Below are 24,310 nucleotides of genomic sequence, written 5' to 3' on the forward strand. Positions count from 1 at the left end.
GCCGACTGGTCACATTGATAACGAAAACCGCTTGATTACGGGGCCGAAGCGCATTTCAAAAGCATGTTTCAATATACCGGCTTTCCTCGTACCGCATCACCAGAGTGCGAGCGCAGCTATATGCAGTGTCGTGCCATCGGAAGCCCGTTCATCGCACGAAGTGCGCATGCTCGACCGAATGTGCACTGCATAAAAGCAGCCACGCTATACGCAATAAACCATTCCTTGGCTTGCGCCTGCTGCGTGTGTTGATGTGACTCGCGCTACTACAGTGGTATATATTTCGCGCCAGAACATTGCTTCGGACCAAAGCTGAATAGAAGTGACCGTTTTATTTTTCGTGAAAGTGCATACGCGCTGCAAAAACAGATTCATATGGCATAAAATAAAAGCGAAATAAACAGACCCGGAAGCGACCCACTTGTTGAGGAAAGGCAAAGCCGATGCATTAAAGAAAGCAAATGACCACTTCTAAATGAGCCGAATTGGCAATCGGGACGCCTGCACAAGAAAAAAAAAATTTGTATTTCATCAGATTTCAGTGTGCCTTTATTTTCCATGAAATCGTAAGCGCCGTTGAGCACCAGCTGCTGCCTAGAGAACGTGTTGAAATATGTCTCCTTTTGCAGCTGCGCAGTACTGAGTCCACTTTATCTCATCTTCAGTGGTTTTCTTGATGACCGACGCTCGAATTAAACGGCAGATATCCATTATCCTTGTCTTGAGCTAATTTGGCGTCCGTCTCGATCATGTAAACACGATCTTTTGCATAACCGCAGAGAAAGAAATCGACTGGAGAGAGGCCAGATGACCTAGCGGGCAAATTTATAGGCCCGTGCCTTGCAATCTATTGCACATGAAAAGTTGCATTCAGCCAGTTTCGTGCTCCGCTGCTGCTGTGTGCTGGTGCTCCATCTTGCTGGTGCCACCGAAGTGGAGGACGTGACAGCGGGACTTCGCTGAGAAACTTATCCACCACTCTTTCAAGTATTTCGTCCACGTAACGCTGTCCAGTCAGCGTGTGATCGAAAAAGATGGTACTGATTATACCACCGGCGCAAATTCCGCACCCCACAATAAACGACCACTGCTAGAGGTGCCGATTGCGTTTTGTCCAGTGTGCATTGTAGTCACTCCAATACTGTGCATTATACAAATTTATCTGGGCGTACTGTGAAAATTGGCTTCATCTGTGCACATGATGTTGCTCAAAAAGCCCAGTGACTAACCGGCTTTTGTGAGGACCCAATCCGAGAAATCTACACGATTCTACAGGTCCTTATCTTCCGAGCATTGGTGCTAGCTAAGGCGGTACGGGTGAAAGGCCGTCGTTTAGAATCCTCCAAACTGATGACTTGGAAATTGTTGCCAGGGCGGCCACTTTCCGCACGCTAGCATGAGGGTTTGAGGCCATAAATGCTGGAACCTCCGTGCTTGGCTGGGACTCAAAGGTGGCGCCCTACGGCACTGTTTCTTGAAGCTGCCAGTTTGTCTCAGGTTATCTGATGATAGTCGATGCGTTTGGTCTACCGCCACATTTCCATGACTGATATATATTTGCGGCCTTTCTCTTGTTGTCATTTTGCAGTTCCCATGGCAAGGTTCATTTTTACCTTCTGCTCATTAGAGAAAGACATGGCGACTTGGTCCATACAAAATGCGGTACCAATTTGGTACCAATGTACCGATTTCCAAAATAGTACCAAAATTGTACCAATTTCCAAGTCATCAGTTTGAAGGATTCTAAATAACGGTCTTTCCCCCATACAACCTTAACCAGCATCAATGCTTGGAAGATAGGAACCTGTAGAATCGTCTAAATTTCCCTAATCTGTTCCTCACAAAAGCCGATGAGTCACGGGACTTTTTCAGCAACATCATGTGCACGGATGAAGCCAATTTTCGCCGAAACGCCTAGGTAAATTTACTTAATGCACACTATTGGAGAGAATCCAATCCACGCTGGGTGAAGCGCAATCGGCACCAGTGCAAGTAGTCGCTTAAATTGTGGGTCGGAATTTACGCCGGTGCTATAATCGGTCCCATCTTCGATCACACACTGACTGGACGGCGTTACGTGAACGAAATCTTTCAAGGAGAAGTGGAAGAGTAACTGGCTGAATGCGACTATTCATGGGCAATAGATTAGAAGGCACGGGCCTGTGAATTGGGTGGCTAGGTCACTTGGCCTCTCCCGACTCGATTTCTTTCTTTGGGGTTATGTGAAAGATTGTGCCGGACGTCAGATTACACAGACGTCAGATTAGTTCAAGACAAGGATAACGAATGTCTGCCGTAGAATTCCGGCATCGATCATCAAGAAATCCACTGGGGATGTGATAAAACAGAAACAGTACTGCACAGCTGCAAAAGGAGACATATTCGAACACGCCCTCTAGGCAGCAGCTGGTGTTCAACGGAACTTACGAATTCATAGATAATAAGAACGCACTTAAATCTGTTTTCTTTTCTTTTTTTTGCGGACATCCTGATTGCCAATTCGGCTCCTTTAAAAGTGGTATATTTACTTTCTTGAACACTTCGGTTTTGCCTTTTCTCTACAGGTTGGTCGTTTGTCGGTCTGTTTATTTCGAATTCGTTCTTTTTTGACACGAAACTGTTTTCGCAGCACGTATACAATTTCATGAAAAATAAGAAGGTCACCTTAACTTGGCTTTGGTCCAAACGAAGTTTCGCGCACACTCTTTCGATGCGGTGTGAGCAAAGCCAGGATTTTGAAACATTCGGTGCTTATGACATTGCTGTTCGCATTTCGTGCGTGGTCAGAGCGGCGCTTCGGCCGCGTTATGAAGGACTTTTGTTATGAATGTGATAAGTCGGCCCGTAGAGACAGATAATAAGTGCGACGTAGAAATGAGAGGACGGAATAGCTGCGAAGCCGCGAAACCTGCTGTCGGTGCTGCTTCCATGCCATTATCAAGGTAATACGCTGTATCTTCAGGTTTGTGACAGGCAACGCATTTGCATTCAATCAGTTTATTTAAAGGCGCTGCTTTATGATGCGCGTGGCAGCACACTGAAGGTATTTTTCACACTTCGTGAGGTTTCTTTGCCAGTCGGAAAAAATTTTAAGCAATTAGTATGTCGCTGAAAACGCCGCAGTTAGATGTCATTTTGAGTGCCTACGACTGCTTCATTGACACTTTGATAATTAGGACAGTACGTGTCGACTTAGATAATTGATTGCAATTACCAAATTAAAGAGGGTGCAGCGGTGGCGTAGACGTAGAGCATCCGCCTCACGTGTAAGAAGACCGTGGTTCGAATCCCGGTGCCATGCAATTTTCCACCAGATACAAAAACATCCGCGTGTTCCTAAATTGCATAAACAGGACAGGAGTGCGGCCTGATCCCGGTGACCAGAACCGCTAACGCAATCCCTCACCCGAGCAAGATTGGCCACCCTTGTCCAGCACTTGGCCACAACCTCCGATATGAACACAACAATCAATCCCCGGCACTCTGTTCCCAGCAGCTGCGAAGCAACTGACCACGGTGGCGGTCAGACCTGTGACGCAGCAGAGGGTGCTAAGAATCTCTGGGTCCGGACAGGCCGCCATTGGAATCTGAACCTGGCAACGTATAACGCTAGAACGTTATCAAGTGCGGCGAGTCTAGAAGGGCTATTGGATGAATTAGCGGGCAGTAAATGGGATATAAGGCTCAGTCAGGTTAGGAGGACAAAAAAAGCATACACAGTTCTAAAAAGCGGGCATGTCCTGTGCTACCGGGTCTTAGCGGAGAGACGAGAACTAGGAGTCGGATTCCTGATTAATAAGGATATAGCTGGTAACATACAGGAACTCTATAGCATTAACGATAGGGTGGCAGGTCTTGCTGTGAAATTTAATAACAAGTACAAATTGAAGGTCGTACAGGTCTACGCCCCTACATCCAGTGATGACGACCAGGAAGTCGAAAGCTTTTATGAAGACGTGGAATCGGCGATGGGTAACGTCAAAGCAAAATACACTATATATATGGGCGACTTCAATGCCAGAGTAGGCATGAAGCAGGCTGGAGCCAAGTCAGTGGGGGGAATATGGCGTAGGGTCTAGAAATAGCAAGGGAGAGTTATCAGTAGTGTTTCCAGAACGGAATAATATGCGGACAATGAATACCTTTTTCCGCAAGCGGGATAGCCGAAAGTGGACGTGGAGGAGCCCGAATGGCGGGACTAGAAATGAAATAGACTTCATACTCTGCGCTAACCCTGGCATCATACAAGATGTAAACGTGCTCGGCAAAGTGCGCTGCAGTGACCATAGGATGGTAAGAAATCGAATTAGCTTATACTTGAGAAGGGAACGGAAGAAACTCGTACATAAGAAGCCGATTAATCAGTCAGCGGTAAGAGGGAAAATAGAGGAATTCCGGCTCAAGCTACGGAACCGGTATTCGGCTTTAACTCAGGATGAGGACCTTAGTGTTGAAACAATGAACGACAATCTTATGGGCATCATTAGGGAGTGGGCAATAGCAGTCGGTGGTAACTTCGTTAGGCATGATACCAGTAAGCTATCCCAGGAGACGAGAGATCTGATCAAGAAACGCAAATGAATAAAAGCCTCTAACCACACAGCTAGAATAGAACTGGCAGAACTTTCTAAGTTAATCAACAAACGTAAGACAGCTGACATAAGGAACTATAATATGGATAGAATTGAACATGCTCTCAGGAACGGAGGAAGCCTAAAAGCAGTGAAGAAACTACGGATAGGCAAAGATCAGATGTATGCGTTAAGAGACAAAGCCGGCAATATCATTACTAATATGGATGAGATAGTTCAAGTAGCTGTTGAGTTCTATGGAGATTTATACAGTACCAGTGGAACCCACGACGATAATGGAAGAGGGAATAGTCTAGAGGAATTTGAAATCCGACAAGTAACGCCGCAAGAAGTAAAGCAAGGCTTGGGAGCTATGCAAAGGGAAAAGGCAACTGGGGAGGATCAGGTAACAGCAGATTTGTTGAAGGATGGTGGGCAGATTGCTCTAGAAAAACTGGCCACCCTGTATATGCAATGCTTCATGACCTCGAGCGTACCGAAATCTTGGAAGAACACCAACATAATCTTAATCCATAAGAAAGGGGACGCCAAAGACTTGAAAAATTATAGACCGATCAGCTTACTGTCCGTTGCCTACAAAGTATTTACTAACGTAATCACAAATACAATCAGGAATACCTTAGACTTCTGTGAACCAAAGGATCATGCAGGCTGGACATCCTAAAGGCTACTCAACAATACACCACATTCCCACTATCAATCAGGTGATAGAGAAATGTGCGGAATATAGCCAACCCTTATATACTGCTTTCATTGATTACGAGAAAGCGTTTGATTCAGTCGAAACCTCAATAGTCATGAAGACATTACGGAATCAGTGTGTAGACGAGCCGTACGTAAAAATACTGAAAGATATCTATAGCGGCTCCAAAGCCACCCTAGTCCTCCATAAAGAAAGCAACGAAATCCCAATAAAGAAAGGCGTCAGGCAGGGAGATACGATCTCACCAATGTGATTCACAGCGTGTTTACTGGTGGTATTCAGAGACCTGGATTGGGAAGAATTGGGTACAAGAGTTAGTGGATAATACCTTGGTAACTTGCGATTCGCTGATGATATTGCCGCATACTATGCGGTCGCCGCGGGTATGTGCCAGGCGATGAGAACGACGCTGAAGTAGCGCGCGAGTAGAAAAACAGACGACAACGACGTCGCGTTGACTGCTCTAATAAAGTGCTTTTACACGTCCTCGACACCTGCTTTCCCGCCTCCTACTAGGCTGTGACAATATTGCCTTGCTTAGTAATTCGGGGGAGGAATTGCAATGCACGCTCACTGACCTGGGAAGGCAAAGCAGAAGGGTGGGTCTAAAAATTAATCTAAAGGAATATTTAACAGTCTTGGAAGAGAACATCAATTCACGATATGTAGCGAGGAACTGGAAGTGGTAAGGGAATACATCTACTTAGGTCAGGTAGTGACCGCGTATCCGGACCATGAGACTGACAAAATCAGCAGAAGAAGAATGGGCTGGGGTGCGTTTGGCAGGCATTCTCAGATCATGAACGGCAGGTTGCCATTATCCCTCAAAAGAAAAGTGTATAACAGCTGTGTCTTACCAGTACCCACCTACGGGGCAGAAACCTGGAGGCTTACGAAAAAGGTCCGACTTAAATTAAGGACGACGCAACGAGCAATGGAAAGAATGATGGGTGTAAAGTTACGGGATAAGAAAAGAGCAGACTGGGTGAAAGAACCAACGCGAGTTGATGACATCTTAGTTGAAATCAAGAAAAAGAAAAGGGCATGGACAGGACATGTAATGAGGAGGGAAGATAACCGATGGTCATTAAGGGTTACGTACTGGATTCCAAGAGAAGGAAGCGTAGCAGGTGGCGGCAGAAAGTTAGGTGGCGGATAAAGAAGTTTGCAGGGGCAACATGACCACAATAAGCACATGACCGGGGTAGTTGGGGAAGTATGCGAGAGGCCTTTGCCCTGCAATGGGCGTAGCCAGGCTGATGATGATGATGATGACCAAATTAAATCTCAGTAACTGGCGTATACTTCGCTGTACTGGAAACAATATGCACTACGTTTTCTTCGACTGCACTTTTTTAAAAGTCTTGGTGCATGATAGTTGGGGATCACTATAATTCACTCAGCAACCAAAATGAGGCCAAGCTGGCACTCGAAACCAGAATCAACTGGTGTCATGCGCAGCAACTCTTATAGTCGGACCCACATAAAAAGAAAAAAAAAAGAAATAGAGACACAGAGGCTGCAGTTTCGCCGGAAGGGTGAAGCAGTATTAGTGATAGCCAAGTACGCGACACTTACACCAAGGGTTATTACACCAACGAGAGGACTCAGGCTGTGAAACTGATATCAATCGTCACTTACAGCGCATGCATAGACGAGGGACAAAAAAGGACGACGAAGGCAAGCACCGACTTCCCACTGATTTTTTTCAGTTGGAAGTCAGCGCTTGTCTTCGTCGTCCTTTTATGACCCTCGTTATGTATGCGCTGTAAGTGACGATTGATACCTTGGAATACCAACTAGCCCGTACCCAAACCTTGCTTCTGTGAAACTGAACTGCCTCCTACTATGAGGTCTTGTATATACTCATATAACGCCGGCACTTCAGCGTTCAATTCTTCGAGGTCACAAGAAGTTTCTGCAAGTGCCAGAAATATATATATATATATATATATATATATATATATATATATATGGGGGGGGGTTCGGAAAGCCCTCCCGTCCCTCAGAAACCTGAAAACTCTCCGCCTATGGTGTTACGTCTATGCAACTGGCGCCGCGACATCCACACATACATGTCACAGATCCATGATTAAATACTAACAGATTGCATCTTTCCGCGGTGCATTGAACGATATTGCTACGAGCATCACAGTTATTACTCCCTCATGTTAAATTTTGCGCGTTGAAGTCCCCCCACATGGTAATGTTTGATCCTGTGGTGCTAAAATATTTACCAGGTTACCAACCGCAGAACATCTCGATGCTTGCAGGTATTGGGGGCGAGCTCCACCACAGGAAAAGCTGGCGCTACCGTCGATGCGACGAACATGAAGGATCACGTGAGTGAGTGAGTGAGTGAGTGAGTGAGTGAGTGAGTGAGTGAGTGAGTGAGTGAGTGAGTGAGTGAGTGAGTGAGTGAGTGAGTGAGTGAGTGAGTGAGTGAGTGAGTGAGTGAGTGAGTGAGTGAGTGAGTAAACATTATTGCAGGTCCGGCTAGGACGCGAACTCGTCGCGCACCCGGCTAGGCCCACGTAGGGACCGGCAGGTCTAGCCCACCGGCCCGGTCGCGGGCACGCCGGACGGCCAGGATTTGCTTCTCTAGAGCGGGGCTACGCAGAAGCCAGTCCCACTCCTCCTTGATGAACTTGGGGTATGTCGACCCGCACTCTCAGAGCATGTGAGGTAGAGTGGAGGTCTTGCCGCAGGACGGGCAGGCGTCGTCGCGATACACGTCGGGGTAAGCCTCGTGGAGAGCGGACAAACACGGATATGTGCTGGTCTGTAGAAGCCTAAGCGAAACGGCTTGCGCCCTATTCAACTTGGGGTGAGGGGGTGGAAAGACCCTTCTGGACATGTAGAAATATTTAATAATCTCGTTGTGAGTAGCGGGAGCGTCCCTGTGACCGTAGAGAGGAGGGGAGTCAGTGCTCCTTATGGAGGAAGCGCGGTCGGTGAGGTCACGCGCAGCCTCGTGAGCAGACTCATTGAGGTTCGGGGGAGCACCCTCGACCGACCCTACGTGAGCGGGAAACCAGTGAATTGAATGGTTTGTGAGAGCATACGGACTCGAGCCGCTAAGAAGACGAACAGCTTCATTGACGATGCAACCCTTCTAAAAAGCCCTAACTGCCGTTTTGGAATCACTATAGATTTCGGACCCACGACCGTCTAGCAGGGCGAGGGCTATGGCGACTTGCTCAGCGACTCCGGGGTCTGAAGTGCAAATCGAGGCGCCATTGGAAATCTTGCCTCCCGAGTCGACCACAACGACGGCAAAGGTCTTCCCGTCACTGTACTCCGCGGCGTCGACGAAGCTAGCTCTAATGCCGTGTTGCTTGATCTGTTTGAGGATAGCTGCTGCTCTGGCCTTGCGTCTGCCCTCGTTGTGGACGGGATGGACGTTTCGGGGCACAGGGGCCACTACGAACTTGTCTCGAATGCACATAGGGATCGAGGTACTGTCCATCGAGAATTCCACAGGGTGGTAACCCAGCTCTTCGAGGATACGTTTACCTGCCGCTGTGGTGCTCAGGCGAGTGAGTTGCGCGCATTCTTGGGCTTCGGCGATCTCCTCGGCGGTGTTATGTACCCCCAGCTTCAAGAGATCCTCGGTATGTGTCCTGATGGGTAGCCCATCAGGACTACTTTGCGGATGAGAACACTGAGCTTGTCTCGCTCCGCTCTCAGCCAGTTGTGCATAGAAATCGTGTACGTGAGGTGGCAGAGTACGAAGGTATTGATCAGCCTGAGAAGATTGTTTCTCTTCACTCCTCGATGCCGGTTTGCGATTCTGCGAACGAGGCGGAAAGCGTTGTCCGTCTTTGCGATGATCTTGCGGAGAGCAGTTCCGTTCCCGCCGTTGATTTCGACAAACATGCCCAGGACCCGAATAACGTCAACCCTGGGTATCATCCCCCCCCCCGCCCCCCGTCACAAGTGCGAAGTCTGATGCTGCTTTTGGAGACTGGCTTCCAATCTTTGGGTCTGCCTCCCTTCTCCTTTCTGTAAAGCAGGAGCTCAGACATTGCGGGGGAGCATCGAAGTCCGGTGGGGTGGAGATACTCCTCGATCACGCCGATCGCCTCCTGCATGGCTTCTTAAACTCTGCCCTCGCAGGCGCCGGAGCACCATATGGTGATGTCAACGGTGTAGATGGTGTGCTTCATGTCCTCGACACGCGCCAACCTCTCGGACAGACCAATCATACAGATGTTAAACAGTGTTGGGGAGATGACGGCGCCCTGAGGAGTGCCCCGCCCTCCGAGGGCCACATCTTCGGAGCGGAAGTCTCCAATGCGAAGCCTGGCCTTCCTTTCAGTTAGAAAAGAGCTGACGTAGCTGTGGAATCTGGAACCGACACCCAGGTCTCAAATGGTCTTGACGATGAAGGTGCGGAGCAAGTTGTCGAAAGCCTTCTCGAGGTCCAGACCGAGCAGAGCCTTGACATCTCTGGAATGGCCATCCACAATCTGATGCTTGATTAGTTTCATGGCATCCTGCGTTCACAGTCCGGCGCGGAAGCCGATCATGTTGTACGTGTAAACGTCGTAGTCTTCAAGGTACCCGTTAAGTCTGTTGAGGAGGGCGCACTCCATAACCTTGCCGACGCAGGAGGTCAGAAAAATCGGCCTCAAGTTCTCGATATTCGGGGCCTTGCCGGGCTTGGGAATGAGCACCGTGCAGGCCGCCTTCCATTCTGCAGGCACAATGCCACTCTTCCAGGACTCGTTTATCTTGTCGGTCAATAAGACAATCGACGTGTCGTCGAGGTTTCTCAACAATCTGTTGGTGACTCCGTCCGGACCCGGCGCATACTTGCGATTGAGCGCGAAGATGGCCTGTCTGACCTCGGCAATGGAGAAGTCTTCGTCCAGCTCGGTGCGTGGAGGGCCTCGGTAGTCCGGGATTTGGGTCGATGGATCTCCGTCGCGACGAACAGGCAGGTACTTCTGTATGAGTTTTGCGACGAGTTCATCGACCGTGTGAGACCTGGTGGCTTCGTGAAGGGCCCGGGCCAACGTATGCCTTTGATTTGACTTCGAGCCGCTTTCGTCGAGAAGGTGCTTCAGCATGCTCCAGGATTTGGCGTTGCGCATCTGTCCGTCGATGGATTCGCAGAGCTCGTCCCACTGCTGCTCGCATAGCGCCTTGCAGTGGTCATCGATGACCGTGTTGAGCTCTGAAATCTTCTTTCGGAGTCTGCGATTGAGCGCTTCCATCGGCGGAGCAGGGCGGTTTTGGCCTCGATCAGGTGGGCGAGTCTGCTGTCCATCCGCTCGACGTCGAGATCTGTTCCCACTTTCTTGGTGGCCGCGGAAGCGTCGTTCCGGATGCCTTCACACCATTCTTCGAGAGTGGCGGGTGCCCTGGCGCTCCCGGGTTCTTCACGAATCTTGCGAAAATGGTCCCAATCGATGAACGTGAATTCACTGACCCTACTCCGAGAAACCTTGAAGTTGGTCTCGAGAATGTAGTTGTCGCTGCCGAACTCCATGGCGGTGTTCTCACAACCCACGTCCTCGACGTTCCTCACGAAGGCGAGGTCGGGTGTCGAGTCACGGGTGACGTAGTTGCCGATGCGTGTAGGAAAATTCTTGTCAGTGACCAGAGTGAGGTCCATCTCGTTGGCGTATTGCCACAGCTTGCGCCCTTTGGTAGTGTCGTAGACGTAACCCCAGATGTCGTATGGTGCGTTGAAGTCGCCGACGACGACCAAGGGTCGACGGCCGGCCAAGTCGGTCGCCTTCTTGAGAATGGTCTGAAACGGCTGGCGCGAGTCTCTTGGGTTGCTATATACACTGAGGACGAACACGCTGTTTCTGCGCTGATTCCGCTGCGGAACGTCGAGCAGGATCTCAACCATGACATATTCGATTCTACCACTCGCCAGCTTGAAGTCGTGGGTCATATGAGTTAGCCGTTTATCGATCAAGGTGCCACGGCCGCTCGATGCAAAGCAAGGTGCGGCCAGCTACGTCGCGCCGCGAACAATAGGCGGGCGCGTCTCGGCCGAGTTTACAGTTGCGACCGCTTTTCTTGATGAGGGCGCCACTGCTCGGGGATGCTTTCGCGACTTCGCGCCGGGGCTAAGCGGGCGTTGGTTCTCGCGTCAGAACGTGTTTGCCTCGTGCTCTATGCACTAATCTCGTGCTCTATCGCGTGCGTGTGTGTGAGCAAGTCGGTTCGCGTCAGAACGTGTTTGCCTCGTGCGATATGCATTAAGCTCGTGCTTTTTCGCGTGCGTGTGTGTGAGCAAGATTGTCTGTGCCTGCTGTGCTTTGTTAAGGCTCTTCGGTGTGCGTGTGTGCCCTAGCCAGCCTCGTTCATGTGGCGCGATGCCGCGCAACTGTTGTGTGCCACTCTGCCATACAAATGCCAAAAAGGACCCGACTGTGAAGTATAACGAGTTCCCCTGCCACTTGGAGCGTCGAGAAGCGTGGCTAAAGAGTGTCTCTCGCCAAGGAGCGTCGGGAAAAGGAACCAAGTAGGAACCTAGCGATAGGTCTCTGGTATGTTCCCTGCACTTTACAGAAAGTGACTATAAAAAGAACACGAAACTTAGGCTCCTGCTTCCGAATGCGGTACCGACCGTGTTTTGCAAATATCCACAACCTGCAAAAAGCAAATGTGCAGCCCAAAAAGCGCCACCGTAGAAACTCTACTGATCACGCAGTAGTTGAGGCAAGCGATAATTGCGGCTGCTCAGGAGAAAACCCCAACATCGAAAGTGCCTTGCAGTTTCTCAGCGACGACGTGGAAGCTCTAGTTCCAGAGAATGCCTTAGAATCATGCTCTGAACGTAGTTTTTTGTTGACCAGACCTGCCAAACTACATTTGATATTGTGGACGACCTAGAACAGTCAAAGCAAGCAGTCAAGACATTGAAAAAAAAAGCTGCCCGTCAAGGAGAAGAGTTGAAAAAATTGCAGTCCGTACGGGACGAAATGAAAAACCGCCTCTTAGTTTATGAAAACAACAACGAAATTCAGTCCTTTGTTCAGGTATTACAAATAGCGGGAAAAAGGAGACAAAGCTGCTGTTTTTATCAGCAACCAAGTGTCCACTTCAGGGGGGAAAAAACCTGCCTACAATGAAAGACTTTTGCGGGAATGTGTTTTATGGAAAGCATGCTCAAATAAAGGGTATGAGCATGTTCGAAGCAGATGCCTTGTGAAGCTTCGTTAAAAGGGACGCACTCCTTAGATAACCTCTAGCATCACTCAATATGCTTGGTTTTCATGAGAAACCATCTACTGATGATTATTTGCAATGATCTCATCTAAGTTAGATTGAATTACTTGGGAAACTCGGTCCAAGTTCTCCCTATGTAAAGTTTTTACTTTGCGTACGTGCTCACGAGAAGTGAATAAAAGTACTGATAGATTGCTCCAAGCAGAACCTCTCGATGGAAGTGCACCACCCGGTCGTGCATGGTACGGGCAACCGTCACGGATAGCGTTCAGGCGTATTCTAGAACAGATTTCCACCCCTGTGACAATCTGCTGGCGTTTGTGGCGTAATCAGCACTTCCAATGACGACTTGAAAGATTTTGTCTGCAATTTCCAAATATAAACCCACTATTTACGCCTTGACTGGAGTGGAGATCGCGCGTGCCGAGGAAGCTGTGAAGGCGCTCTCTATCAGCAGCCATCCCCGAGCCGTGGCGCCGCAGCGGGCGCACGGAGAACTCGGCCCGAGACGCCGTTCAGGCGCGACGCAGCGGGCCGCACCTTGTGCTTTTGGATCGAGCGGCCGTGAAGGCACAAATCCCTCCCCCCGGGCCGGCCCGACACGGCCCTGTAGCCCTGGAGCGAGGCGGCGGAAATTAATGTTTCCTGGAGAGCAATGACCTGCGGTTTCGCAGCGAAAGACCTGAAAAACTGCTGCAGAGAGGCTTTTTTGTTAGAATACCCTCTGCAGTTCCATTGCCAAATGCGAAAACTCTCTTTGGATCTATCCATTATGGCTGACCTGACGGACAACCCACTAATGGGGCAGTCAGGCCTGCGCAAAGACTGGGACCTCCTGTCGCCGCGCTGGTGGGATAATGAAGTCTAGCTTCTTTTAGTATGGCGGGAACGGTTAGCGGTTGTACGACGGAGGCGGACGAAGCCATTCGCGCCTCAATGGCGTCGATGCGATCTGCGAGAGCTCCGAGGGCCCTGTTGGGGTCCCCGAGCGCAACCTGAATTTGGCGAACGTTATCACTGAGGCAAGCGACGCTAGCGGTGACCTGTTTGAGGCCATCTGCCAGCCCAACGAGACTTTGCTTAATCTCGCTGACCTCTGCAGACAACGCTCCCGATTCACATGTTTGTTTGAGTACTGCCCTGCGTTTGGAGGACGTCGCAGTACCGTCTACCGGAGCTGGGATTGGAGGCTCGGTGGCCGTGACTGACGCATCGTTACCCGACACATTCGAAACCAGTTTCCTGATCTCCGCCATTTCGCTAACTAGCCTCTTGATCGTGTTCTTGAGGTCGTCGTTTTCTTTGTGTAAGCGAATGACTTCCGCGTCTCTAGCTTGCTCTGTTGGCGGGTTGCTACGAGATGCCGGAGCAGCCTCGGTATTGGCGCCTGGCTTGGGTCGTGCCAGATCGGCCCAAACAACGGACGGCTGCTTTCCGCAACGTGTGGAGACGGGATGAGGCCCGGATGCTGGCTGGGTTCTGGAACCCGGGCGGCCCCTGGAACTGGATCTGGATCGCACCCAAGATCTTGACCTGGCCCTGGAGGCAGAGCGGCTCCTGGTGCGACCCCTGGAGCGGCCACGAGACCTGGATCTCCCCCTGGAGCGAGAGCGGCTGCGACCATATCGGCGTTGAGGCGCTGCTTGCCGGGCTTGATTCACGCCATCTATAGGAGGGAAATGTTCCGCTTTGAGGGCGCGGGAGCGTTTCCCCGGCCTGCGCCTCGCGAGATACGGCGTCTGAAATCTCCGCTTGCACTCCTTGACTGCGGTAAGGTGGTCGCCTACGCACAGCTTGCATTTGGGAGCGCACCTATGCTGAGCGTCGGGGTTTGCTTCTCCGCATCCTCTGCAGGTGGCGTCGTTGGGCGAAGGGCAGACGTCGGAGCGGTGCCCGAGTCTACCGCAGCTGTAGCCCACCTCCATTTGCTTGTGAAATAAAGTGCACCTGACAACAGTGCCGTCGTACGAGACAAAATTTGGCACCCCGTAACCCTCGAACAGGGCCACCACGGTGCCGGTGTTCTTGATTCTTTTGGCGCCCAGCGCCGTGAGATTTCTCGGGTTGACGAGTTTTTTGTCGATCGCCGCGGGCACGTCGGTAAGGGAGATGCCTCGGATGACGCCCTTGCACGTGGAGTGGGGGGCGGCTTCGTAAGCGCTCACCTCAAACTGTTGACCGGCCAAGGAGATGCCCTCGATGCCGACGTAGCGTTCAGCGTTGTGTCTCTTTGGTGTGCTGATCACCATTATGTTTTGTTGAAAGTTTGGACACATCGTGTCGGTGTCCCGCGACGCCGAATCCAGCCCGGCAGCCTGCCATATGGCGTCGGCGACTGCGGTAGGTCCTAACTTGCTGATACACAGGCCTCCCCTGGGCCGCACGACGATCTTTGCCTCCTCCTTGAGCAGCGGAGGCATCCTGCCCCCTCGAATGATCTTGCTTTTATTGCCTGCGTGGTCGGCGCGGCCCCGAGCGTTGGAACCGGTGTTATGCTGAACGTCGATCGCACTGGCATTGGGGGCGTTTCTCATTCTCATTGAACGTCTGGAGGCAACGAGCTGCCACCCGGAGTCCTTAGTTAAGTCCTCGGGGGCTAAAAACTCCCCTTCCACCTCACACTCCATCGCAAAGTCCGTGGAAGAGCTTCCGACGAGAAGAGAGAGGGCCAGCGATGCCTCGCCGCGAGAACCCTAACGCGGTTAGGCATAAGGCACAGTCACAGCGTAGCCGAAAGGAAAACGGCAAGGAATGCCACAAACGTCCACCCACCCATAAAAGTCGGGTATCGGCGTGTTCTTCTTGCCTTAACGAATTCGGAAATGTAGAAAGTTCAGGCAGTGGCGTAGCTAGGTCGTCTGGCACCCGGGGCCCATAGGTCTTCTGTCACCCCCCCCCCCTTTATGTAGTCGAGGAAGGCGAGGATATCGACAATTTTCAGGTTTCAGCACCAGTATCGCCGCCTTGGATACCGCGCACGTTCCCCGTGTCCCCTTCTCCTTCGCTTTCTTTCCCAGAGATCGCGAATGCAGCAAATATACACGCTCTTTTTCCTGCGCCAAACAACACAGGGTGCTGCACTGATAACGTGTGATAAGCCCATGTGCACATCTTCGGTCAGACTGTAAGGCTTGGCAGCCAATACAAATGCGGCATCGTGGAAAATATGACTCACGTCACAAGTAACAAACAATATCTTTATAATAAAGTTTTATTTACCAATTTTAGCGGCAATATTGTATTTGCAAAATTGAAGCCCGACATTCATATCTTGCTCAACAAGAACTTCACAAAAATCGTCGTAGGTACTATGGCACACAGTATTTTGTCTGTGGGCAGCCCTGAACGAAAACGAAAATTAAATTGTTTTTCAGTGACGCTGATCTCCACCCTGTTGTGCTTCAGGGGGCGATCCTACCGCTAGCAACCAGTTTGTTGCATTTGTAGGCGATCCCACCGCTGACACCCGTTTGTTGCACCTCAGGGGCGATCCCACCGTTACGACCAGTTTGTTGCGTTTGTAGGCGATCCCACTGCTAGCGACCTGTCTCTTGCGTACTACAGGGTAGCGTACCGTACTGCTGCCGAGAAGTAGCGGCGCCTGCCTTTCGAAGCTCGACCGACCTTTCCTTATTGGGTAGCGTAGCGTTGTCGGCGAGCTGCAGGAATCCCGTAGACCATGGCGACCGAGCAAGGGCGAGACGACGATTTGCTAGTGCGAAACTTGCACTGTTTATTCAAAGGTAGTTGAAAGAAAATAAGAAGAGAATGAAGTATGAAGTATATTTCGGAGCCCCTTAAATAGGCTCTCTACAATCGTGTGGGCGGGATCTTGCTTCCGTCGGTGACACGTGACAGGCACAGAGAGAAGGCCCCTCCTCCTGCAATACCGAGCACGGGAAGAAGTTGATCCTCTTTTCGACGAATCCGAGGAGAGGGTCGGGTGAGTGACCTCTCCGGCGCCGTGGGGTCCGGCCATGAGAGGGTAAGGGGATGACGTAGCACCCACGGTGCCCGACCATGAGAGGGGAAGGGGATGTCGTAGCACCCACGGTGCCCGACCAAGTAGAGGGTAAGGGGATGTCGATCCTCTTTTCGACGAATCCGGGGAGAGGGTCGGGTGAATGACCTCTCCGGCGCCGTGGGGTCCGGCCAAGTGGAGGGGAAGGGGATGACGTATCACCCACTGTGCCCGACCATGAGAGGGGAAGGGGATGACGTATGGCCCTTGGCGTCCGGCCATACCTGACAGACTCTCCGGCGGGGGAGGAAGATCCCGACGTGTAGGGGCCAGCAGCCGCTGTACGAGGGATCTGCGTTTCGGTTCAGGATTCTCCGTAGAGGTCACGAACCCTTCGTTTGTAGCAGGAAGATTCCGGGGAGTGGTCATCCGTCCTCGTGGCGCTCTTGTGACATTTCTCCTTAGTCCGGTCCGGTGAAGTTGGTCTTGCAAGCAGGTCTAGCCATTTTTCGTCTCCTGCATGGGCAAGCAATCACCACAGAACAGTGCCGGACCCACAACCACAAAGCAGCGAGCACAAGGCCACTCTCCCCCAAGACACACCCGGCTTTTAACAAAAGAGAAAACCCGCTACGCCTTTCCCATTTCCTACGCGCTTCCTCTCCCCCTTTCAACACTAAAAACAGCCATTTCTTGAAAGCGTTAGGACGTGGTTATTGTGGTCAGCCAACAATCGGCTTCACTTCGGAAAACCTATGAATGAACGGAAAAAAAAATGCCACGGAAACCCGGATGAGCATGAGGCTTTCGATACTCTAGGCGCAACGACTTCAACCATCGTGGTTGCCGTTAAGCTTACCCTTCTTGAACCAGCGATATAGCAAGCTGGCTTCTGCACCGCCCAAACTACACGAACCGCATGTTTCCAACCTATCGTAGTGGCGTACTTATCGCACCTATTGGCGCCGCTGAACAGTCTGGCCATTTTCACAAGTACGTAATCACAAGCGCGCTAGCCTTGTGGTCACTATTCAGAACGCGTACTTGCGTCGTAGCCAAACTTTTCATTACGCCTACTCACGTTTCTTCCTTTAGTCCCTACAGGACACGTAGCTTAAACGAGCAACTAAAATTGCGTAACTTACGCACTCCGCAGAACCCTTATCAAATTGCCTCTGCTAATAACTCGTTCTACGCATGCTCACTAAAGAAGTCAGAATACGGCTGCCCTCAACACACACGAGCAACCCAGTCATAATTCTGCTTCTATCCGTCCACACAGGGCACGCGCTAATGGAACTAAGAACGCTTCTCGGTGCAAATCATGACTCACTGAAAACTTACGCGGTTAACCTTAAAAAATAAAAACGCATAAAAGAAGAAGGTTAACTAAAACACACACGCGTTACCATAGGCCTCTCAACGATAACCTTGACACTCAGGTTACTTACACACAAAAATTGAAAGCCTATCTACTTATTAATGAACACCTCGCGAAACTAAACTTTTACCGAAAAGGCATCTTTCCAATCTTGGAGCTTTTCAAACGAAAACACAAACAAAGCTCCTACCTTACATATTGAAAGAAATTCCTAGTCTCAAATCGCGAAAATTTCCAAATGTTCAAAAATAAAACAAAACACTTCATTTCTACGGAAGCTCCCTTGGCCTCCCGTTTCAACCGTTTTTGACTGACTCATACTTTGAGCCGTACTCGAGGGGGTCGCGGACCGAAAGCTATTCCGGCTACGGAAGAGCAACAAAAGGGCTGACTCGCTATCAGCTCCCCCAAGACGTTAGAGTCCCCTGCCAATTTGCGTCCTGGCGCCCCGCTTTCATCATGACCTCAATCGACCGCGTCGCTACTCCCCACCTGGTCTCGTCTTGCCACCTTGCGCTTCTTCGTACTGCACGCTGAGCTTTGAAAAGAACGACGGAACGACGAGGAATTTAACTGCCCCGTGCCCTTTTTCCGCGTCCATGCAGAACATGCTCATTGGTCCCATTTTGACCGGTGGCTCGAACGTGTTTGATGCGTCAACATCGTCCGTGACGACCGCACCTTTCTTTTCGCTGCGCCCTGCCCTTTCGCGCCTGTCGCCGTCTTTGGCTTCGCTACTTTAGCCACCGCATTCCGATACTTACGGCGCTTCTTTCTGTGGCGCTTCCTCTTTGAAGTCTCCTTCATGTCGCCTCTGGCTTCGCTACTTTAGCCCCCGCATTCCGATCCTTACGGCGCTTCTTTCTGCGGCGCTTTCTCTTTGAATTCTCCTTTATGTCGCCTTCTGGCGCCTCGTGCTGGCCGTTACACATCTCATCGGCCCGGATCGGTCTCTTGCCCGCACAGTCTGAGTGATTATCATTTAAATCGACTCTATCTTTGCCTCGACTGGTGGACAGCTCAACCGACTCTGGCACAATGCAGCAGGCTTTACTCGAGCTATGCAACTCGCACTCTTGCGAACTGCCCTCTACTGCCATGTCCAGCTCACTCTGTGCATCGACACACAGCCCGTCGGTCTCGAGCGCTGTCTCACACGCACAGTTCGAATGATTCTTAATTAAATCATCCATCTCTAGGCTACCTAGACTGGCGGAGAGCCGCACCGATCCCTGAACCATGCAGTTGTTCTCTCGTGAGCTACGGAGCTCGCCATCCCGAGAACTACTCTCAACTGCATCCTCCAGCTGGCACCTCACTTCGGTTCGCCGGTCTGACTCGACCTGGGTGCTCGCGTCCGTCAAGTCCGCAGTATTCTGTACCTCGCTAACGACCTCGCTATCATGAGATGCAACGCACACGCGCGGTAACTGTGCCAATTTGCTCTCAGCTGGCCTAGCTGCCTCTACAATCCTCTGTTGGCACAGCACCTCGTCGCTCTCACTCTGGCCTTTAAAGGCCTCTGTTGCCACTAAGGCATCGCCAGCAGCTAGCCCTTTCCGTTCGAATATGGCTGGGCCGTTAATCTCACAGGCAATACTTTTCTCGTCGACTTTTGGCGAAAGTCTGCTAGATACATTCTCATTCTTTTGCTTTTTACTGCTTACAGAATTTTCAGACAGGCGTTGTCTTTGTTTCTTCAACTGCAGAAAAATATTGTATCTGTTTTTTCAATGCCGCTACCGCTTTCTCGTGCTTTTGCATACGTTCTTCTCTTGCCTCACGTACAGCGCGCTCTTCTTTTTCCTCTAGGCGCTTACGCTCTTCTTCTTTCTCTTTCTCTTTAATGCTCTCCAGGCATTCCGTCAGTTTCTCGTCGTCTGAACCAGTCGCTTCGATCGCCTCAATGATCTCCGGCTTTGATTCGGCAATTTGGAGGCCCAACTCTTTGGCCAAGCTCAACAATTCCGGCTTCTTTATTGACTTCAAGTTCATGGCTGCCCTTAGTGCTGCTAAACCTTCACTCTATACATCCTTGACGTGCTCAAACTTCTGTCAACGGTTTAAAAAGAAATCACTGCGATGTACTTTCCAAAAAATACCTAAAAGTCAAGTGATATCTCAGTGAAGAAAAGCCGTGCACTCACCATATGCAGTCATGATCCAGACACCTTCTTTCCGAACGTTGTTGCTAGGACGAAGAGGCTACGATCTCGTAGTTGTCGTCCAAGTTGGGGTCTCCAGGATTCCGTATCCCAATCGCTGCCAGTTTGTTGTGCTTCAGGGGGGCGATCCTACCGCTAGCAACCAGTTTGTTGCATTTGTAGGCGATCCCACCGCTGACACCCGTTTGTTGCACCTCAGGGGCGATATTACCGTTACGACCTCTTTGTTGCGTTTGTAGGCGATCCCACTGCTAGCGACCTGTCTCTTGCGTACTCGAGGGTAGCGTACCGTACTGCTGCCGAGAAGTAGCGGCGCCTGCCTTTCGAAGCTCGACCGACGTTTCCTTACTGGGCAGCGTGGCGTTGTCGGCGAGCTGCAGGCATCCCGTAGACCATGGCGACTGAGCAAGAGCGAGACGGCGATTTGCTAGTGCGAAACTTGCACTGTTTATTCAAAGGTAGTTGAAAGAAAATAGGAAGAGAATGAAGTATGAAGTATATTTCGGAGCCCCTTAAATAGGCTCTCTACAATCGTGTGGGCGGGATCTTGCTTCCGTCGATGACACGTAACAGGCACAGAGAGAAGGCCCCACCTCCTGCAATACCGAGCACGGGAAGAAGTTGATCCTCTTTTCGACGAATCCGAGGAGAGGAGAGGGTGAGTGACCTCTCCGGCGCCGTGGGGTCCGGCCATGAGAGGGTAAGGGGATGACGTAGCACCCACGGTGCCCGACCATGAGAGGGGAAGGGGATGACGTATGGCCCTTGGCGTCCGGCCATACCTAACACCACCCTATTAGAAAACGCTACCTGCCTCCCCACTGCGCGGGCCCCAATGCTATGACAATTACGAGTTCTCTTCATTCCGATCAATAAAGCCTTGTTTTCATTTGCTGCTATACGGACAAACGTGATTATCCGAGCTGCGGTACCACCGCAAGATTGGGAACAGAATAGAGCACGCTTCGCGTCGATTCTTGGCCTCACCATAAGAAAAGAAAGAAAAGGCCGCGATGAAGCCCGTGCCAGCGAAAGCTTGCACTACTGTTGGTCTGCACTCGCAATGGAGATGATTAAGGGATCATCGTCAATGGTCCACTATTTCATATTTCTTTATCTGCTGCCATATACTGGGCGCCGCCCGCAGTGCCAAAGTACTGTAGGTTGTAGCACCCAAAACGATCTTGTTTAAGAAGTATTTGTTGAGTTAATATTATGACTTTCAGTCCTCAATTCTCGAATTGAAGTGCTTCCTCTATAAGTACTAATTACGGGATTATTAAGGACATGATTATTACTTATCTGCCATATCTTTCGCGATACCGAGTTCCTAGTAATCACAAAAAGACATAACTTCATAGAATCTCGATCGGGAAATATCCTTACAAAATTCACCTTTTTTTAATAAAATTCTGTGCAGCTGATACAGATACTGTACTTGTGACATGAAGTCACACAACAACAACACTTTTCTGAAACTTTCGAGGGTAAGAAGGAAAGCGTGAAACATAACGGCAGGTTTCGCAACGGCTTCTCGGAGCGAGCGGGAGAGTGCAACTAAAAGCGAGCCGGACATCGCGGCGGGCCCGCGACTACAGCCAGTGGAGTCATACGCCGCCCAACACTTCGGCCGAACCGAGTCTGAAGACGATCCAGAGAATCCAATTCGCGACTTTTGACGGCCCCAAATATGCAACATCGCTCTCAACGAACGCTTCGCCGTAAACGCGAGCGCCGGGCGCGCTGGTTGAACGCCCTCTTGCTGCTGTCTTTGTTCGTCTTCTCTGCGCGTTCTGAACGGAAGAGGGACCCAAGAGCCCCAACGCCTTACAACGCCTCACTATGTTTAGCGACTCCTGCTCCCAGCATGAACGCACAGCACGGGCGCAAACGTTCCGCTAAGGGGAGTAGTTCAGCGACCACTTCGCGAATTAAGTTTTTCAGCCCGCACATTCGTGCAATTCTTTCGTGGGGTGTTGATAGAGCTGCAACCGACAATTCTGCGGCGCAGCGCATAGGGTGCATGAGCTCGGGCTACTGGATACCGGAGCATTCTTTGCAATTTGCGCCCAGTCAAGCCGGCGGAAAGAGGGGTGTCCTCAGGCGTGTGTGACACCTCCCCACTGCCGCCTTGCACCTGGGGCCCACGGCCCCCCGGCCCTCCCTGTTGCTACACCACTGAGTTCAGGGGTACATGCTCGAAAAACATTCGAAAGGTTGGCAAAAAGCAAGAGCCGAGCGAACCAAGTCACTCGCTTCAGCTGCCTCGGAAGCGCCGAAGCGAGCTGAAAATGAAAGTTTAATGTCCCACCTGCGCTGTGGTTCTGATTAAGTGGCGAGGCTGTGTCGCCTTGGGTATCTGCTTGACATTTGAAAGTACTATAATAGGTTGTGGCTGCCTTTGGAGACGTGCAGCATGATAGGCTACTGCTCAGTGCCACCGTGCCGGACGTACGCAACGGAGCACGGTGTCAGCCTTATTCATACGTAGCCGCAGGACAGGAAGCTGCGTGAAGCTTCGCTTGCGAAACTTAGAACTGGCAAACAGCCATTGGCTACAACTCGGCTCTGCAGCAAGCACAGACGCAAGGAATATTTCTGCTACGGCGCCACGACTGCGATGTTCGGTGAGTAGCAGAAAACCCGCACTGAGACGTTCGCCCGCGCTTCCTGCCCGGCTAATGTCACGACGGTTTGGTTTATGAATTTGTTGATGCTAGACACTGGCAAGTTCACTGGAACGGAAAGGGAGTGGTAAAAAGCACATTAAATTAAGATATGGCATATGGTCATGTTAGTGTTATGAATTAACCAAGTGGATTACGAAAAAGCAGCATCGCGAAATCGCCTGCATACATTGCGACGCAACGTTAGTAGTAATATTGAAACGGCCAAGAATTTAGAAGAAAAACAAATATTGAATCGTCGCGACGGCACATCACAGTCGCCGTAGGCGTCGAAGTCCCTTGTCAAAACGTGATTGTGTTTGCACAGCTCTGATAACGTCCGCGCAACAATGGTGGACTGTGGTGGATTGTGGTGGCGCACAATGGTTTTGTGGACTGTCAAATGCTCACATGCTGCGGCCTAAAGCTCACAGAACGGTGCGAAAACGCTATCAGTGAAAGCGAAACATTGTGCGCGGACATGCATGCAGACGCGCAGTCGGTCGCCGCGAACCCGTGAGATCGTTGCATGCATTGAGGCTTCGTTCTGTTGTGCACCCTTTGGTTATACAGACCTCGCATTATAAGAACATATTTTACATAGTTTGAGCTCAGCGATTTATTTTTATGCATTTATTTAGTACCCACAGCACCCATTCAGGCATTACAGTGGGGGGGGGGGGGCGGTACAGATGAAAAACAAGCAGCAAAATTGCAGGTTTGCATAAATTTGTGTAGGTCAACAACACATTATTATAGGCCGACAAAACACAAAAAAGAGAAAAAAAAGAAAAGCACACAGCTAAGTTGCACACAGACATATCGGAAACAGGCACGTTGCAGATGTCACATGTCACATTTGGAAAAAAAAAGAGTACATAAAGCACAATGATTACAGAGACTCATAATGAAAAAGCAAAAGAAAGAGAAATCGAATAATAAGTTGCAAAAAAAAAGAAACAATGCAGTGATTAAGATACAGTGCGACAAGGTGAAAAAAAAACGCAGTAAAAGAAAATGTCATTTGCAGCTGGGATTGTTTATAGGTCATGATGATTGCTAGACGTACACGGGATATTTACCAAGCCTTAGGGATCAAAAGATTCTATTGCTTTTAATGCAGAAAAGAACTTGTTAGGACAAGAAATTCCTACAATTGAGGAAGGAAGTCGGTTCCACTGACTGATGGTCCTTGGGAAAAACGAGCTGCTAAAGGCCGATGTATTACATTTGTATTCTCTTATCTTCCGTTCATGATCTTTGCGTGCTGATGTGTAGTGAGGCTCGTTTATGTACACGTCACGCGGAATTCGAGTATGAGAGTGATATATGCTGTGCAAAAGCTTCAGTCGAAACGACGCTCTTCGGTGCTGGAGAGATTGCCAGTTTAGCATTGCCTTAGATTTAGTTGCACTAAACTGCCTGTCATACATTGCTATATCTAGTACATATCTTGCCGCCATGGACTGAACTTTTTCTAGTCTTTCTTTGTTGGTTACTGATGAAGGACCCCACACAGGGCATGCGTATTCGAGCGCAGATCTTACATATGATTTATATAGTAGCTCCCGGGTTTGTTGCGGAAACGCACGTGTATTTCGTCGCAAAAATCCCAAGCTCCGACAAGCTTTGCCTACGGTATAATCCA

At 50.3% G+C, this 24,310-nt stretch overlaps 1 protein-coding gene across 1 annotated transcript; it reads right to left on the reverse strand.

Annotated features, from left to right (window-relative positions):
• Positions 1-9,395: 9,395 nt before the first annotated feature.
• Positions 9,396-11,206, reverse strand: LOC139059486 (uncharacterized). The gene is made up of 3 exons (XM_070537911.1): positions 10,598-11,206; positions 9,805-10,445; positions 9,396-9,645 (listed from the first exon to the last, which is right to left on the reverse strand). Exons 1-3 carry the CDS (start codon positions 11,204-11,206, stop codon positions 9,396-9,398), a joined length of 1,500 nt encoding a protein of 499 aa, XP_070394012.1.
• Positions 11,207-24,310: the final 13,104 nt, after the last annotated feature.

This window comes from Dermacentor albipictus, chromosome 4, assembly GCF_038994185.2.
Source record: "Dermacentor albipictus isolate Rhodes 1998 colony chromosome 4, USDA_Dalb.pri_finalv2, whole genome shotgun sequence".
Lineage (NCBI taxonomy): Eukaryota > Metazoa > Arthropoda > Arachnida > Ixodida > Ixodidae > Dermacentor > Dermacentor albipictus.

Excerpts from the sequence above, each read along its gene's own strand:
- LOC139059486 (XM_070537911.1), bottom strand. The coding sequence starts at position 11,206 with ATGACCCACGACTTCAAGCTGGCGAGTGGTAGAATCGAATATGTCATG. Across the intron at positions 10,446-10,597 it reads CTTCCGCGGCCACCAAGAAA|GCGCTATGCGAGCAGCAGTG; the intron begins GTGGGAACAGAT and ends GACCACTGCAAG. Across the intron at positions 9,646-9,804 it reads ATCGGCTTCCGCGCCGGACT|ATTCCACAGCTACGTCAGCT; the intron begins GTGAACGCAGGA and ends TGTCGGTTCCAG.